Source organism: Macrobrachium nipponense, chromosome 1 (assembly GCF_015104395.2).
Source record: "Macrobrachium nipponense isolate FS-2020 chromosome 1, ASM1510439v2, whole genome shotgun sequence".
In the NCBI taxonomy this organism is placed as follows: Eukaryota; Metazoa; Arthropoda; class Malacostraca; order Decapoda; family Palaemonidae; genus Macrobrachium; species Macrobrachium nipponense.
In genome coordinates, this window is record NC_087200.1 from 51438268 (window position 1) to 51450985 (window position 12718).

General features: G+C 47.9%; 1 protein-coding gene across 1 annotated transcript; it reads left to right on the plus strand.

Annotated features, from left to right (window-relative positions):
* Positions 1–3297: 3297 nt before the first annotated feature.
* Positions 3298–12701, plus strand: LOC135218781 (nematocyst expressed protein 3-like). The gene is made up of 2 exons (XM_064255231.1): positions 3298–3756; positions 12693–12701. Exons 1-2 carry the CDS (start codon positions 3298–3300, stop codon positions 12699–12701), a joined length of 468 nt encoding a protein of 155 aa, XP_064111301.1.
* The last annotated feature ends 17 nt before the right edge of the window (positions 12702–12718 follow it).

Below are 12718 nucleotides of genomic sequence, written 5' to 3' on the forward strand. Positions count from 1 at the left end.
CAAGAATTAATACTATTACTAAGACCTAGAAAGATCCTTCCCCTTCCTTTCCTATGCCCTTTGGAACTAACGAACGTTCCTCTGCTACTTCCGGAACCAGTAACCACACCATAACAAACAACACCCAAGCACAAGATAATTCAATACAGCAGTAATAATAATAATAATAATAATAATAATAATAATAATAATAATAATAATAATAAATAATTTTTATTTTCGCTCAAGGCCATGTACATGGAATATACAAAGAATAGACATTAACATAAAGTCTAGATACATAAGCTAACATGATAAAAAAAGAAAACCAAACATTAATCGGCAATATCGTATTTGCTGAGGTAGTAAAAAAGAAGGTAGTTAAAATAATGGTCATACACGTACTAAGCTTGAGAATAGTTAAAAATAGAATGTAACAACTATACTGATTATAATCACAGTAATATTTAAAAAAAGGAAAATACCAGTAATGACAATAATCATAACAATACAATAATAGTGACAGATTCTGCAGATGACATTTTGCAAAAACAGAGATTAAGTCATTTAGGGAACAAATGCCTCATTTTCCCATCTTCCCCACAATTTAGATTCTTGCCTCACTACTTAATATACTTTGTATGAGCGAATTGCTGCTGTTTCGCAGTCGCGTGATCAGACTGAACATTGTTCGCCTTACAATGATTTTTAAATTGTCCAGGTGGTTTTCTGTGAACATCTGTGTGGCGGAGTGGCAGCGAGGATTGTTTGTGAGGCGTCTCAAAATGTCATTATGAACTAGTGTAGTTCGTCCACAGGGAACACCCATAGATGCTGTAGCAATTACGAGCGGAAGAGCAGCAGTTTCAAGTCCCGGTGACAGAAGGCAAACCTTGCATTCATGTTGACAGTTGCACATAGTTTACGACGCCTCAGTTCTATGTCTGCCGTATCTTTTAGGTAGTACGTGATAATGTGACCCAAATACAGATATTCGTGCACGAATTCCAGCCGATGATTAACGAGGAAAATTTGTGGTTCTGCAATTTGCTTAAGCGGCAAGTGTCGATGAGTCGCTGGAGACCTTGCACTGATGGGGAAATCAGAACCGATTCACTGTAATTTCATCGTGGTAATTTCATCGAATGGTAATTACATCTCATACTTTTTCACTGCATTGTAATTACATTGTAATATATCACATCGTCAGTGATTTCATCGTAAGGTTTCTTTCACCGCAATTGTTTTTCTGTAAACGTTCCTTGTATTACTGTTATATTTGTTGATGGGGATCCAAGTATTTAACTATTTGCAAGTAGCCTGTTTGTTGACATTTCCTACATAAGTAATTTCATCGTCATGATTTTTCATAGATTAATGATTTTTACTTGTTGTTATGCTTTTCATGATTGCCTTTTTTTAAGCATGATTTGTTTTATTTTAAAAAGTAAAAATATATGTTTGGTGTTGGAAAATCTAATTGGAAAATCAACTGAAAACGTTTTAAACATAATTATCTAACAATGTTTTACAGCATATTTAGTTTCAGAACGTTTATAACTTCGAGCACTCACCAAAACAACTTTTAGTATTAATGGGGGTTTTAAATGTCTCTTTATCTTTTATTTATTCTTTTAGCGCCGATGATTATTAGTTGTTTGACGCTAGTCTTATTTTTAACTTAATTAATCATTATTGCCAATTAAATATGCAAAAGTGCTAACCACATCGGTGACAGGAACAAATGCAATGGCTGCAATCATACGCATTTTTAATACGAATTCGGCATCACTTTCGTACAACTGTTGCAGACCATTTGATTGAATGCATCGAAATCAACATTGTGAGAAGTGAAAAAAGCAACCTTTTTTATCTGACTTAGGAAAAACTGCTCTAAAAGCATTAATCGCTTGGTGATAAGGTTGGCTCTACAACTTTTAGTTCTCGCAAAAGCTTATTGTAACTATCTTCAGTTTTGTTACTCATTAAAACGAGGACAAGAGGCAAAACGTCACCATTCATGATACCATGTATTGTGTATAGTTGTTTAAATAAAGGTGGTACTGTTTTGAAAGTCTCATCTGCATACCAGTTGCTTGGACTAGATAATACCTGAAGATTTCTCTGAGTCTAAAATAAAATAATCCGGTCTGATCCATTCCATCAGTGTTAGAACAGGGAAGAAAATGGCTCTGATCTTTGAAGGTGCTATCCTGTATTGCGGAGGAATGCTTAACTGAAGTAAACGTTCTGGATTTGAATGAATTTGTGCTGCGGCATTTCTTGCGTTTCGTATATTTCTTTTTACGTACTGAGGTGGTGGTAGCTGACCCACAACTGCTTGGGATACTCCAACGTGCGCCTGGGTTGCGATGCTAATCTTGAGTTGTGATTGCTTTTTCTTTAGTTAAGTTAATCACTTTGGCAGCTTCAACACGAGCAATATCTCCTGCATGATTGTGTTCTGCCAGTCGTTTTGTAATGGAATCTTCATTTGTATGAACTCTTGCATGGCACTTTGTTTGTTCCGATACGAATACAAACCATCGGTCCTTTACAATAGGAATGTAACTTGCAGCAGCTGGAACCGGTCGTAAGCTTCGAACAAGGGAGTTTGGTAGTTAACTGCTTGTCCGACAGTCAGCGCACCGCGCGACTGGGAGGTGAAGAATCACTTTGCTTTCGGCCGCCGACGGAGACAGACGTGTTGTTCGCCTCTCTGGCCGCTATCGTCGTAAGCTTTGTATCTTCTCAAACTTGGTTTGCTTTGTGTGTATGGTAAAATACTGTAAGTACGTGTGCTTTGTATTTTATTATTGACTTTTGTAATGGATTCCCTGGTGTGGAGGGCCGTAAGTGTGGGGCCTTCCGCTCCTTTCCAGAAGTGGATCCTCATGAATTGTGTGCTCGGTGCCGAGGGCGCGAATGCTCTCGGGCCGAGTCCTGTGATTTGTGTAATTCTTGGTCGGGGGAGCAGTAGGTGCTCTATGAGGGTAGGAGGAAGCGAAGTAAGCCTGCCAGGGAGTCTTTGGAGGGTTCTCCGGCGACGCCCTTGGTCACAGACACATCGTCTTCCTTCCTGCCGCCATCTCAGTTCCCGCGTATGGCTCCTTCCCCTTCAGGGGGGGTTTCTCGTTCCTTCTCTTCGCCCGAACCGTCGAGCGTAGAGGAGGGGGCGAGGTACCCCGACATCCAATTGTACTCGGGGTCTTCCGTTCGTTCGAGGTGGGGCTTGTCCCCCCCACCCCCCCAACCCGTGCGAGGGGGAACCCATCCTACTAACCCGACCTTTGCCTCCTCAGGTGCTCCTGCTGCGGTATGGTTCTCAACTGGGCTCCAGGGGACGCCGAGCGTTCGGGGGCTGTTGCATCACCTGGTGGGTGCTGCGCTGGTCACCCATGGACCGGTGACCACCACCACTGTTTCGACCCAGGGGTATGCCACGCCTCCTCACCTGGTGTATACCCAGCATGTTACTACGGTAACACCCTCAGCTGCGGTGCAGGCCCCGATTACTGGTTTCCCGAGGAGGGTCGTGCCACCGCCGCCCGGGTTCGCCACTCTCGCCTCAGCCCCCGACTTTCGGTGCCCCAAGAGTTCGCCCCTGGACCTTCCACCTGTACCAGGATGTCACTGATTGCTGTTCCGCCTCCTGCTGTACCTGACGTTCCTGCCGTGCCTGCCGCTCCTGTCGTGCCTGCTGTGCCTGGACCAGCCCCTGCCGACGTCGTTCCTGCCCGTGGTGTTGCTGCCCCAGTCACGGGTCCTTCTGGACAGGTGCAGCTGGGCCGTGTTGCTTCAGCAATAGCCCCGGCTCCGTCCTGGATGGAGGACCTGACGTCTGTCCTGAGGAAACTGATGAAGAAGAGGAGGAAGATGTCGTCTTCGTCTTCTTCGTCGTCTCCTGCTGCCGCCTCTTCCCCTTCAACATCCAAGGCTTCTAAGCCGAGGAAAAAGAAGGCTGTCTCCTCCCCCCCTAAGAAGTCTCTTTCGGGAAATTCTAAGGGCTTGTCTCACTCCGGTAGGACAGGGGTTTCTTCCGCTGGTCCTCCCGCTCCTTCGGGAGCAGGGCCCGTCTCTCCTTCCGCAAGGAAGAAGAAGACAGGGACCAGAGGGGTACCTACTAACACCGGTACTTCCTCACCTAGCGCTAGGGGTTCTGCCTCTACACCAGGTTCCAGCTCGGAACCAAGTGTATGGTCACCTGCGGGTGACCATACAGCCAAGGCTCAGGCTTCCGAGTTCGCTCGGCGCCAGGACCGAGGCACGGAGCGGAAGACGGGCGAGAGTCGCTCAGGTGACTCCCGCCAGGCCGGCAATCGCTCTCATAGCGATCCGCAGGTAACCAGGGTTGACGCGATGGTCCCAGACTGGCTGCGGGCTGAGGCTAGGAAGAGGTCCCCTTGATAGCAGGAACCAGCCTCGGCTGGTTCCAGCGGTTCGACGCGCCATGAGGACAGGCATCGGGACCGGGCGGGTAGGGGGACCAGCAGCAGCTCCTCTGATGCACAGGACTGGAGCCGCTGTTCTCGGTCCAGCCGCTCTCCCCCAGGAGAGCCACGCGACCAGGCCTGCAGCTCAATCGCCACCGCGGGTTGGCGATCGCCTGCAGCCCCTCAAGCACACCGGTTCTACAGGTGAGCGAGTGGGGAGCGTCAGGTCTTCCTCTCCGATCCCTTCAACTTCCTCGGGTCAAGCCGGGAAGAGCGAGGCTATCCGGAGTGATCGCGCTCCTCACGGTCCCACCACGACGCCCTATGAACCAGGCACGGTCTTAGGACCGACCAGGTCGTATGCGCAAGTGGCAGGAGGAGACCAGGAGGGGTCTGTCACTGTTCCTCCTTCCGAAGGAGGAGGGTCTCAAGAGGCGTTCTTGTTGGAGGGACTAGACGATCCTACTGCACAAGACGCAGTCACTCCCAATATCCAGAGGTCGTTTGCAGAGGTTATTGCGCTGATTCGTCAGCACAATGACCTCGGGGAAGGATCACCGCTCCCAACGTCTGAGCCCATGTCCCAGCTCTAGTCGTTCTGGTGTTCTAAGAAGGAACCCAAGACGGCGGTGGGTCTGGCTGACTCGGTGCTGGGCCAGGTGGACTCGCTTGTCTCCGGACAGGAGGGTTCGCTGAAGTCCGGCAGATCTTCCAAGCTACTTCCCCCACCTCTACTGCGACAGAGGAGATTCTACGTGCCTTCAGAGGATCCTATGCCGCCCAAACAGGTTAACCTGGAACTAGCTAGGCTAACTCCGGGGGTGTCTCTGCAGCAGCTCCTGTCGTAGAACTTGTGGTTCTCGCAGTAAGAGGAACTTGCCCTGGAATCCACACCATAGCAGCATTCCAGGCAGTCTCCTGGTTAGACCTGTGGTCCCTCACAGTGTCTAAGGTCGCGGCCACCTCGGGAAATATTACTCCCGAGGGTGACCCGGCTTTCGGGAGGCTGTGTCAGTCTGGAGGTAGAGCCATCTCCTACCTAGCCTACCAGACAGCAAACCTGTGGGCCAACCTGGTACTTCGGCGTAGGGATGCAGTCCTCACCCGAGTGACCAGGGCGGCTGGGCGTGAGGTGGCACTGGGTCTTCGCAACGGACCAGTGCGGAGTTCCTCCTCTCTCTTCCCAGGAGAGATGGTGGACACTGCGGTGGAACGACGGCACACTGATGACAGTGACCGTCTAGTACACCAGGCAGTCTCGAAGGCGTCTGGGCAGCCTCGAACAACTGCGGCCAAGCCCAAGAGCTTGGTTAGCACTTCCTCTGTGGCCAAGACGATTGTGTCGTTGTAGCCCAAAGGAAAGACTCTGCCTTCGACTTCTTCCTGGGGCGGTCGTCCTCGCCCCTCCTTCCCTCGAGGGGGAGCGGGGAAGAAGTCGAAGAGAGGCGGGAAACGCTAGGGACTGCGTTCCCCCTCACCTGCTTCCGGAAGTAGGGGGGTGCCTGGCGAGCCATTGGGCAACATGGCAGCACTATGGAGCAGAGACCTGGATACTAGACATCCTTCGGAAGGGGTATCTACTACCCTTCGAGTCTCGGCCACCCCTCACCTCCAACCGGGTCCACCTTCAGACCTACGTACCTGGAACATCAAAGGACGTAGCCCTTCGGCAGGAAGTCCAAGCCATGCTGAGCAAGGGAGCTGTGGAGATCGTCAGGAATCGTTCATTGGGCTTCTACAGCCGTCTTTTCCTGGTGGAGAAGTCTTCGGGGGGCTGGTGCCCGGTGATAGATCTCTCTCCCCTGAACCGATTCATTCGCCAGTCTTGGTTCACGATGGAGATGGCACGTTCCGTGCTCGACTCCATCAGGGAGAACGACTTCATGCTTTCGGTGGACTTGAAGGACGCGTATTTCCAAATACCCGTCCATCAATCCTCCAGGAAGTACCTCCGCTTCATCCTCGACGGGACGGTGTACCAATTCAGGGCACTTTGCTTCGGTCTCTCAACCGCCCCACAGGTGTTCACGCGAGTGTTCACTCTGGTGTCTGCTTGGGCCCACTCGGTAGGGATACGTCTTCTGAGGTATCTCGACGACTGGTTGGTCCTGGCGAGCTCCCGCTCGCAGTTGCTAAAGGACAGGGATCGATTTCTCGAGTTCTGCTGCAGTCTGGGGATCGTGGTGAACTTCGAGAAGTCCGATCTCGAGCCCAAGCAGAGGATGAAGTACCTGGGTATGCTGATCGACACGGTAGCAGGGCAAGTCTTCCCCGCAGACTTGTGGATCAGCAGATTCAGGGAGGCATCCTACCAGTTCCTGTCTCGGCAAGAACAGTCAGCTCAGCAGTGGCAAGTCGGGATCAGCCACCTGTCGTCACTCGAGAAGTTAGTCCCTCACGGGCATCTTCACCTGCGGTCTCTCCAGTGGAGACTAAAGGAGAGTTGGTCACAGGCAACAGACCCACCTTACTTCCCCGTGTTCCTCACGGAGGAGGTGAGGCAGGACCTAGCCTGGTGGCTGGACGACAGGAACCTCTTAAGAGGAGTGCCTCTTCGCACTCCCCCCCCCACCCCCCGGAGATGTTGCTGTTTTTGGACGCGTCAACCGAGGGATGGGGCGCACACCTGGAGGAGTTGCTGGCTGCAGGAGTGTGGGATCGTCACGACAAGCACCTTCACACCAACGTCCTGGAGCTCAAGGCAGCGTTCCTCGCTCTCCAAGAGTTCCAGGACCACTTGGTGTGACACTCGTTGGTGTTGATGTGCGACAACACAACAGTAGTGGCATACGTCAACAAACAGGGGGAACTAGTGTCCCTCCCGTTACACCAGTTGACGTTGCAGGCAAGAGGAATGTTGTAGCAGACAAGCTCAGCTGTCGGGATCAGGTGATATGGGACCGAATGGTCTTTACACCCATGATGTAGCGGAAAGGCTCTTCAACCTGTGGGGGCGTCCAGTAGTGGATCTGTTCGCCACCCGGCACAACAGAAAACTTCAGGTTTTCTTCTCGGCCGTGCCGGACCCATGGGCAGCTGCAGAGGACGCTCTTCAACACCCATTGGACAACCTCTTCGCGTACGCCTTTCCTCCGTTCTGCCTGATCAGCAAGGTGATCAGCAGAGTGCTGGTCACCCCGAATCTCCGGATGATCCTGGTGGCTCCCAAATGGCCCCAGGCCATTTGGTACCCGGACCTGCTGGCTCTGCTTGCAGAAGCACCGAGAGAGATTCCCCCTTGGCACAACCTTCTCGTCCAGCCACACGTGGAACGGTACCACCAGTCAGTCCAGTCTCTACATCTTCACGGCTGGCTGTTATCCACCATCTCTTGCGAGCGAGAGGCTTTTCTCGCCAAGCAGCAACAGAGATGGCTGGGTACGTCAGACAGTCCTCTGCAGCTGTGTACCAGGGAAAGTGGGCCATCTTCTGTGGTTGGTGTCGTAAAATGGGATCTATCTCTCTCAGAGCCACTTCTCAGCAGGTAGTGGATTTCCTCGTATTTCTTCGCCGAGACAAGCTCCTCTCCGTCCCCACAGTCAAAGGACACAGAGCCGCCCTGGCCCTAGTCCTGAAACTGAGGGGAGTGGATATCTCAAATTCGTTCGAGATCTCCCTGCTAATGAGGAGCTTCGAGAGGTCTTGCCCACCCAGGGAACTCAGGCCCCTGGGGTGGGACATGACTCTCGTCCTTAGGAGTCTGACTCGAAGTCCATTCAAGCCACTCTGAGAGTCATCAAACAGGGATCTGACCCACAAGACCCTCTTTGCATCGGCAAAGAGAGTAGGGTAACTGCATGGTCTTTCCTTCAACGTCAAGCACTCCAGGGGATGGGGATCTGTGAGGCTCGATTTTGTCCCGAACTTCGTAGCAAAGACTCAGAATCCTTCGGTCCCTGACGACTGGTTTGAGTTTTTCACAATCCCCTCCCTACTGGAATTCACCGACAACGATGCGGATGAGATGCTGCTCTGTCCTGTGAGGGCGCTACGGCGCTATCTGAAAAGAACTCGGCACCTCAGGCTGAGTGTCGACACCTCTTTGTTAGCACTGGAGTGACCAAGAAAGAAGTATCCAAGAACACTCTTTCTTTCTGGCTGCGTGAGGTGATCAGGGCGTACGAAGCTGATGGTAGCGACGACATCCGTACCCGTCGTCTGAGAGCCCACAAAGTCAGAGGTATTGGTCCTTCCCTTGCGTTCCGCAAGAACTTCTCCGTGGCGCAGGTCCTAAAGGCAGGGGTCTGGTCCAACCAGACCACCTTCACCTCCTTCTACCTTCGGGATATAGCCCACAGGTCCTTGGACAGTTTTTCCTTGGGACCCGTGGTGGCTGCTCAACACGTGTAGCTTACCCAGCACCTGAGCGGACAGAACAGCATCGCATCCTTGTGTGACTGCATGAATGGATGAGTGAATGAGAGTGTGACTGGCTTCTCTTCTCCATCTTTTTTCTCCTCCTCTACCTGTGGGCAGAGGGACGTGGTTGTCACTACGCTGGAACAGGAAGCGATGCAGATAAGCTACTCGACCAAGCCCCATCCTATCCCTTTCATTAGGGATAGGAGCGATTATCCACCACTTCCACAAGATACAAACCCATGACTTCATATTGCCTACTGCAATAGGAACAAGTTCTTGCTTGCTAGTTTTCAGAGGTACGCTTGCCTCCCTCTTATTACTTGGGTCCAGAGGTCTGACCATTGATCCTGCGGTACATACTCTGATCATTGGGCAGAGGCTAGGATCCCTCCCTCTTGCTCTTACGACCAGGGAGGGAACCAAGGTTGGACGAACACCAGTCTGTTCTTAAGAATCAGATTCCACCCACCAGAAGTGAGTCTTCCTATTGTAAAGGACCGATGGTTTGTATTCATATCAGAACAAATAACAATCGGTCAAAAATTGTATTTTTCCTAGCTATACAAACCTGAGTCCTTTATACATAGTCCCACCTCATACCACCCCTCACTCTGTTTTTCCTGGGCCTAAAGCAAAGTGATTCTTCACCTCCCAGTCGCGTGGTGCGCTGACTGTCGGACAAGCAGTTAACTACCGAACTCCCTTGTTCGAAGCTTACGACCAGTTCCAGCTGCCGCAAGTTACATTCCTATTGTAAAGGACCTCAGGTTTGTATAGTTAGGAAAAATACAATTTTCGACAAATTGTTATTTTATAAAACTAGCCACATTTCCAAATAGTTTTTTTGCCACTTGTTCGTTCTTTCACAAATAGATGACTGTTATCAATGAGATTTTTCTTATTCCCTATGCTTACGACGTACTTCAGAGTTATCTTGATAGGTTTAGTTTTAGTTATTTACAATAACCGAAATGTTTACCACTCAGAAAACAAGTCAATTACAAAAACCGAAAATCTTTATGAAGAATTTCTTATATAGGAAAAGTCAACAAGCAGGCCATTTGCTAATGGTTAGATAGATACTTTGATCTCATCACCAACTATTACAGTAATACTTGGACGTTTTACAAAAAAACAAGTGAATTATATTTTATTGTTCATTTATTTTTTTGGCATTGTGTGGTGAAAGAAACCTTACGATGAAATTACTGACGATGTGATATATTGCAATGTAATTACAATGCGGTGAAAAAGCATGAGATGTAATTACCATGCGATGATATTACCACGATGTAATTACTGCGATGAAATTACCGGACACCATCAGAACCATATCGTCAGCGTAACAGAGGTTGTTTAGAGTTGTTTCATTGACAGCGCATCCGATTGGGAGTGAGATCAGTTTGACATTCAAGGCATCTGTGTACGTAATAAAAAGATATGGAGAGAGAATGCCCCCTTGCCGAAGCAAGCCCGTTTAGGGAGCCGAAGGTGTGCGACAATATGTTACCCCATTTGACACAGCATTGCTGTGTGGAGAACCAGCAATATAAAACGCCAATTACATAGATATAAGGGTATGCCTCTTTTATGTAGCTTCAGGAAGAGCTTCAGGTAGTTTATCCGGTCAAATGCTTTTCTCTCGTCCACAAAACATAGGAAAGCAGGAGAGGCTGAAGATAGGTAAAGTTCAGTGGTGTGTAGAAAGGGGAGAAGTCTCCCTAGAAGAACTGACTCGAGTATATTCGACGCGATCGTTGTGATTGCAATCGGCCGGTAATTGCCAGGGTCAGTTGCATCCTTTAGCTTGTTTTGATTAATGGTATCAAGTGAACTAAGAGTTGCGAGTCTGGAAGAAATTGGTGAATTATGCACATACTGAATAGGGCAGCTAGCAAAATGTAGATTATTGGATGGCAGAATTTGAAGGATTCCGAGGGAAGACCATCGCAGCTGGGTGATTTATTGTTATGCAGGCTGTTTATGGCATCGCTGATGTTACCTGTCCTGATACGATCTGTAAAATGAAATGGAATGTTATCATTAAAGAGGTCATCTACATCCCTTCGGGAGTCTTGATTGTTTATGCAATTCAGGATATTGCTGAAGTGATCGCCCCACATACTTGCAATAGCCTCGTCACCGACTGCTTCCCCTACTCTCTGTGACAGCTTTTAAGTTTTGGGATTTAACGACTGGATATCTTTCTAAAGACAGGGATAATCACCGGATTCTAAGTTTCTAGACATTGCATCGGCTCTTAGTTTTTTTCATTTAATCTGCAGGCTTAAGAGCAAGTTTGAACTGCGCTCTCACCTGTCTCATTAGTAATCCAGAGTGTCCTTCCATCGGGCTACCCTTTTGCCAACACAGTAAAAACATTTCTCGTGAATATAAATACAGATCTTTAACTAAGTCATTCGAAACTTAATCAGATACATAGCCTATAGGGCAATGATTCTTTATTTAGAGTGAATGACCACCGAGTTAACTTTATTTTGCGCTTACATCAAAGGAAAAATAATCACTGGAGAAACTTCAATCTCCAAATGAGTGATGTACTGAGGATATACACCAAGATACTTCGAAGGGCATAGAATGTGAGTAGGGAAAAAGACCCCATTTCAGCTCAACCTCAACACCCGACCCCTAATTCGGCTCACAGGCGATAAACCCCATAAGCTTGCCTTTATTTTAACCTCACGTACGTTGACCATTAACGACTCCGCAGGAAAACCACCAAATATTTCACTCTAGTTCAGAAAAGAACACCAAAATCGCTCATGAAGAGAGTAGGGTATATATAACTACGGGAAAATAAAAAATTCTAAGTCCCATAACCTAACCTAACCTAACCTAACCCACCGAGTGAAAAAATTCTAAGTCCCTTAACCAAACCTAACCTAACCTAACATCTCCATTCAAATTCAGATAAGCTGACAAGCACCCACAACAGTCACCGTTTCTCTGTTGCTCACTGCCAGGTGCCCAACATTTCATATCACGTGATAGTATGAATGCGAAAAGATTTCTGAACTCCATAACCTAACATAATGAAACTCTATGGAAGATTGAACAATAAAAAATGATGGTAATAAACACCAATTATGACCATTCACATATTTTTATTACATAAAACGGTACACATTAACAAGTGTCAGATTCACACGTTTCTTCCGAGATGCAATCAAAAACAATACTGCCACGACCCCTTATCACCAACCTCAAATGGCCTAACAATTTTACAATAAAAAACCACAATCTTCTAAATTCATTATCTTGTACTGCTTGACATACATCCCCTGCCTGTGCCTTATGCGGAATAGCCCCTCCTTTCCCGCTCATCCTGAGGAAGAGAAATAAAGGGACTTAGAAGAACCAAATGCTTGCATGAAATAAAAAATAATTAAATGATGTATATTAACAGCACCAAAAAACAATTATTACCTTTAATTTAATGAATGCATACACTCCTTGTATGTGACAGCCTGTTTACCACCAGAACTCCAATGAGAACATTTCACCCTTTTGAAATACTTGAAATAGTATTCCATCACCCACCTGTCATTACTTTCCAAATGACAAGGTGAGAGGACAATGTTCATTAACGGCAAAACTGGTTTTAACCCTCTGTGACTCGTACAGTGAACAATGAAAACAGTGTAAAGAGCACTTGTATGAATTATCTAGCTGTATCTGCCTTATGGACTGGCGAAGGACAAATCCCGAATTTGCACAGAGAAAAGTCGAGAAGCTGCCTGAATAAATTTTAGGGTTTATACCATAACTGTCAAAAAAAGATTGTATCCCCAGGTGAACAGTCAATATAAAAACACACCCAGTGTCCAACAACATCGATACTAGAAGTTGAAGGCAGAGTAGTAGATATAAAAACTAACAGTTTATTTCTATTTGCAGGCTTTATAAACGTGACCACTTCATCC